Genomic DNA, 5,402 nt, shown 5'->3' on the forward strand with positions numbered 1-5,402 from the left:
GTGAGGTATTGGAGATATGGTCCCTTGCTCTTGCCGCCTGTCTGGCTTTATTTTGCCAGGCATTGGACAGCCTTTCAATATTTGTATCTCAGTGGCAGGACCCAGCATTCTGGTTTATCTCAGCGCCCTTTCTATATCCTTAGGCTATTCAGCTGTTAAGAGTTTAGAAAAGGGAAGAATATTAATTTCTGTCATGCGATTTGGGACCAAATCACCAGGTAACAAAAAAGTTGCTATGCCTTTTTTCACCTCCTTTTCCCAGATAGCCCCTTTTGACTGGAGGTAAGACACAGCTGAGCCGAGACAGTATTCATGAAGTCCTGGGTCCCTCTAACAAAAGTCTCATTTCTATGTCACTTATAAACACATCCTAATTTCTCAAAAACGATGTAAGGATAAACCTTGAGATTTTGACTACTGACTGTGAAAAAGTTAAGACTAGAAGGCCAAAGCAATGGAAAATCCAGAACCTCACAGACATAAATAAGGTATGATGCACAGTACACTGTGCTTAGAGTGTTTCCTTTTTTCTGTTTACTGTTTATATCTGAAAATTAATTCTTTATTTTATTATTTAATAAAATAAACTATATATATATACATATATATATATATATATATGTGCGCACAGACATAAATAAGGTATGATGCACAGTACACTGTGCTTAGAGTGTTTCCTTTTTTCTGTCTACTGTTTATATCTGAAAATTAATTCTTTATTTTATTATTTAATAAAATAAACTATATATATATATATACATATATATATATGTGCATGTGAAGTTATCTATTTGAGCTTTTTAATGACCCATGCCTACAGATGTCCATTTATAGGACACTTTTCACTACAAATCTTGAAATTAGGATAATACTAGTCAGTTGGTAGCCACAAATGCAGGTCAAGACTAAGCTCGAAAAGGAACTAAATAGCCTCTGGCTGATATTTATGTATCCCTGCCCTTTTCCCAAAGGGCTTGCAATCACTCTCTTAGGAACATGATCTAAAACCTCAAACTGTGTCAAATTAACAGGTCCTATAGGGCTCAAAAGCCTCCCTTAGTCTGACTCTGTCTAGTTTCCTCTCCTCCTAACTTTTTTTATTTACAATAAGATATGCAAGTACTACCAATAAAAATACAACACATTGGATCTTGCCTACTGCCTGGAAGAAGCATAAAAAAGTTTATTCAAAAGGAAATACTCCAAAAATGCATCTGAAAATAGGAATCACTTTCAAAAGACAGTAAATTTGGGGAAAACCAACTGCTTTCACATAACAATAACTTCCAGGGAGTCAAGAGAGCTATACTTATCTTCTTCACACATACTTTCATTTCAAGACACTCATGTAAGATTGGGAAAGACCAGGTAACCACACAGAAGCCATGGGACATCCTGTGCAAAGAGCTGGGAGTGACCCATTTAGACATGCACATGGGGACAACAGCAGAGCTATAACGAAGTTCTAAGGAAAGAAGGACTAGAAAATAAGTCTGCACTTTTGTAATAAAAGAGCCAGAAATATAAATATCAGGAAATAGTTCCTCTCACAACAATTCGTCTTTTAAGTTGGGTTGCCAGATAAAAGTATGGAATGCCTAGTTATATTAGAATTAAACAAATTAATTTTTAATATTACATGTGTCCCATGTCATATTTGTGACCCATGTACTAAAAACTTATTATTTATCTGAAATTCAATTTAACTGGATGTTCTGTGTTTTATTCACTAAATCTGCAACCCTATTTAATGTACCTTTCAAAAATTATCTGCAAGTGCCCTTGGCTCTCAATTTTTTAATCATCACCCCAGACCTATCCCCTGGACTCCAGACCCATAAAACTAATTGCTGACTTGACATCCCTACTTCAGTGTCTAATAGGCATTTTAACTCAACCTATTCAAAACTGAGCTCCTGCTGTCTGCCACCATGCCCTTCTGCTCCCCAGGCCAGCTTCTCCTGCAGCGTGCCCCAGCCCAGTGAAAGGTCCATTCTTCCATTGCTTGGGTCAGAAATTTAATGTTGTCCTTTAGCTCCTCACTTTCTCTCACACCTCAAATCCTTTATTTATTTTTTTTAATGAATTTAGCCATTCAGAGGAACTCTATTTTATATTTCTGTAAGTTTGAGGCTAGATACCAGATTTAGGCAGTACAGTCAATGAAGAAATAAGTCCGCAGGGCTTCTGCATAGAGTTTCTCCTGGGCCAGAGATGTCTCTTTTTTGGAACCAGGGAGTGTCTTGCCACATTTGTGTCAATCAACTAATAAATGACTGTGCTTAAAGAAGGGCAAAGGTGGCAAAATCTTTTGCATTTATAAACTCAGTCAGCCCCAGGCTTTCACTTTCACTTCCAGAAGCACTGCTGGAAACTTTAAGTGGGAACTGCTCCTAACTGCTGTTTGGGGGGTGGCAAATCTCACAACCTGAAACCCTCACTCCCACCTCGGTTATTAAAGTGAACAGTTATCTTTTCACTTTTAGAGTAATGGCATATACCTTTATAGACTCTCAATAATCGTTTTCCAACAAAGGACTTTCATGAAATTAGAAGAGAATGCACAATGTGTAAATTTATATAATACACAAATCACAGCTTCAAAATAAAGAACTCCAGGACATTTTCTACCAATTCTTTGTTTAGTATGTGTGACAAACGTTGCAAAGCCATGTCAGGTCTTTCTTGTCAAACATCAAGGAATCCAGAACCCAGAGAATCAAAGAAACTCAGAGCAGCCTAATTTTTTTGATCCAGTCCAGACCAATAAACAGTTTTCTTAGGTTTCCAACAGCTGTTACTCTCTGAGATTCTCAATAAGGAGCAATGGTCTCTTCTCCACTGTTAATGCAAGACACCCCTAAGGTGACAGAGATGCTAGGGAAGAGCAGCCAAAGCAAAAAGAGGTTATCAGTTTATCACGTTTTCAGATATTTAAGGTCCTAGGCTGGGAGCTCAGCAGAACCAAATTGGAAAGTGGTGTTTACTGTCATACAGTGTTGCTGACTATGTCACTATGTCAAGAACAAGTTCTCATATAACATACAACAATCGCAAGTACGTGTTCATAAATGGCTAATATGATTAATGACGTAATTTGTAAAAATGACCAAGTCAAAAATAGGTAGGTAGCCATGTGAGAAAACCAATTTAAAAGATGAAAACAAACAACAACAACAACAAAAAAAACCAAAAAAAACTACCTTGAATTCCTCTACCAAATAACCAAAGATTTATATAAAAATTAAGAATAAATAATGTAGGTAACAATAAACACTCTTTATGTGGGACACAAAGAGGGGTAAAAGTTTCTTAAAGAAATTTGAAAATGATTGCATTTGACATAGAGAAGTTTGCTGTAAAAGTTCAACTTTCATAAGACTTCCCTATTATATCGACACATTATCTCCATATTACGCATTTTTCTTAAACTTCTAATTTTAAGAAAACAATCGAATTTGAATGGATGATCTATTTTCTTCTTTTTTGCACATTTCAATGTCAAAAGTTTCCATGCCTTTTCAAAAACATAATGGGGCATATTCTCTTATGTTGCTATGCTCAGGGTCTCTGAAATTTTCTAAAGATTCTGTTATTCAACAAAATGTACCTTTCAAGTGAGATTTTTTTTTTAAAGTCTGTTTTATAAAATGTCTGCAGCCAATTTATCAGCTCCCCCAAATAAAAAGAGTTGTACAGCCAGCCTGCAGAAGCAGTTTCACAGGTGCCCAGTCAAAACTGTAATATCTGGAAGACTTTTTTTTTTTTTTTTTTTTTTTTTTTTTTTTTGGTAAATTCTATTAAATTGTCAAAAGCAGTTGAAGTATCCCAAGTTACCAGCTTTCACCCATTTCTTATATAGACTTTCCTATAATCAGGTTTCTTCCCATTGATAAAGTTAGTAACTCTTAAGGCTAATATTTCAGTCATCCCATCATTTTCTGACAGTCTCAAACTAACTCTGCTTTCCTAAAAAAATAAACGAATGCTTTAATCCAGTAATCAATTTTTTACTTGAATATTGTATTTAGTGATTGTCTAAGGCCATCTGAAACACTGAAATCTGTACACAACCGCAATTATACTATTCAAAACATTCTCTTGCACGTGTCACTACAAGGAAAACTACCAACTCTAAGTATAGCTGTTAATGTCAAACAGATTGTCATCTGGGAAAAGAAAAATGCTTCAAAATCAGCTTCGGACAAAGTACAGCTCTATGGAAAAATACCAGGTTTTTATGTGCAAATGTCTTCAATGTCAGATTGAAATATTTAAAGAATGAGTTAGCAAGGAATCTGCTCCTTGTGTACATAATCCAGGACAACGTAATGAAAACAGTTTTAGAGTTAAGGGGTTTTAAGTCGTAGCACACTGATTTTTACCAAACATGCATTCGTCCCAGTTTTGACTAGACATTATAAAGGCTTCTAGCTCGGGTCGAGGGCTTTATTTAGCCTATCAAGTCACAGACCTGTTATAAACGCTGGGGCGCTTGCCAGAATTTATTTCCCTGGAACTCTTAGTAAGGATCGTACCTCGAAAGCAACGTGCATTGCAAACCACGCAGATTTAAGCTACCACTGCCGCCTCCATAGCTTGGCACTGGCGGCTTTTGAGGTTATCCGTCGCCTTCTAAAACTCAGACTAAATCGCCATCCACCACCACCACCTTCCTTGAGCAGCTCTCGGGGCTCTGCACAGAGCGCCCCCGAAGCGCACCTGCAGCCCTCCCCGTACCTGCCGGGTGAACTCACGATGCCACCCAGCTCCCACCCGAGCGCGCACCCACAAATGCTCTCCGACTCCCATCGCTGCAAACTGTCCCCAAATTCGTCACCCACCTCACCCTTACTACCCAAACCCCGTCTTTGTCGCTTTTTCACTCCTCCTCGCGGGTTCGTCCCCAACACACCTGTCTACCGCTACGGCTGCAGACGTCCCGTGCCCACGCTGCGCCCTATTCCGCGCCCCCTCAATGCGACTGCCGCTTCCCCCTCCGCCGCGCGGAAGGTCAGCTTGCTCGGAGCACCCTCTTTCCCCCTACCCGTGCCCACCCGCAGGCCGCCCTCAGCCCCATCCTCGCCGGCGCAGGGGAAAAAAAACCCGACGCACCTGCGGAGAGCTCGGCGGCCGCAGCGAGCAGCAGGACAGCTTGGCGGAGCGCGGAGCGGAGCGCCCGGGTCATGGCCACCAGGCGGCCGCGCCGGGGCTGCGAGGCCCCAGAGCGGAGCGAAACAGCCGGGGCAGCGCCGGCCGCTTTGAAGTTCCCGGGGCGCGGGAGGGGAGCGCAGCCCCGACACCCTTTTGAAGGATGCAGTTGGCTCTAGTCAGTGCGGGCGCCCCCCTCCTCTGCCTCCCCCATCGCACGCCCCCCGCGGCTGGCGGTGCGCGGCGCTCCT

At 40.9% G+C, this 5,402-nt stretch overlaps 1 protein-coding gene across 3 annotated transcripts in view; it reads right to left on the reverse strand.

The window, feature by feature from the left end:
- ACVR1C (activin A receptor, type IC) overlaps positions 1 to 5,402 on the reverse strand; it is a 90,779-nt gene extending 85,377 nt beyond the window's left edge. For 2 of the 3 annotated variants that reach the window (XM_008587800.1, XM_008587799.1), the window contains exon 1: positions 5,116 to 5,265. In XM_008587800.1, coding sequence (XP_008586022.1) covers positions 5,116 to 5,188 — 73 coding nt within the window. In that variant the 5' untranslated portion in view covers positions 5,189 to 5,265. Of the gene's footprint in view, positions 1 to 5,115 lie in introns of all 3 variants that reach the window. The other variant, XM_008587798.1, reaches the window with a different exon arrangement.

Source organism: Galeopterus variegatus, unplaced genomic scaffold (genome assembly GCF_000696425.1).
Source record: "Galeopterus variegatus unplaced genomic scaffold, G_variegatus-3.0.2 Scaffold4547, whole genome shotgun sequence".
Taxonomy (NCBI): Eukaryota; Metazoa; Chordata; class Mammalia; order Dermoptera; family Cynocephalidae; genus Galeopterus; species Galeopterus variegatus.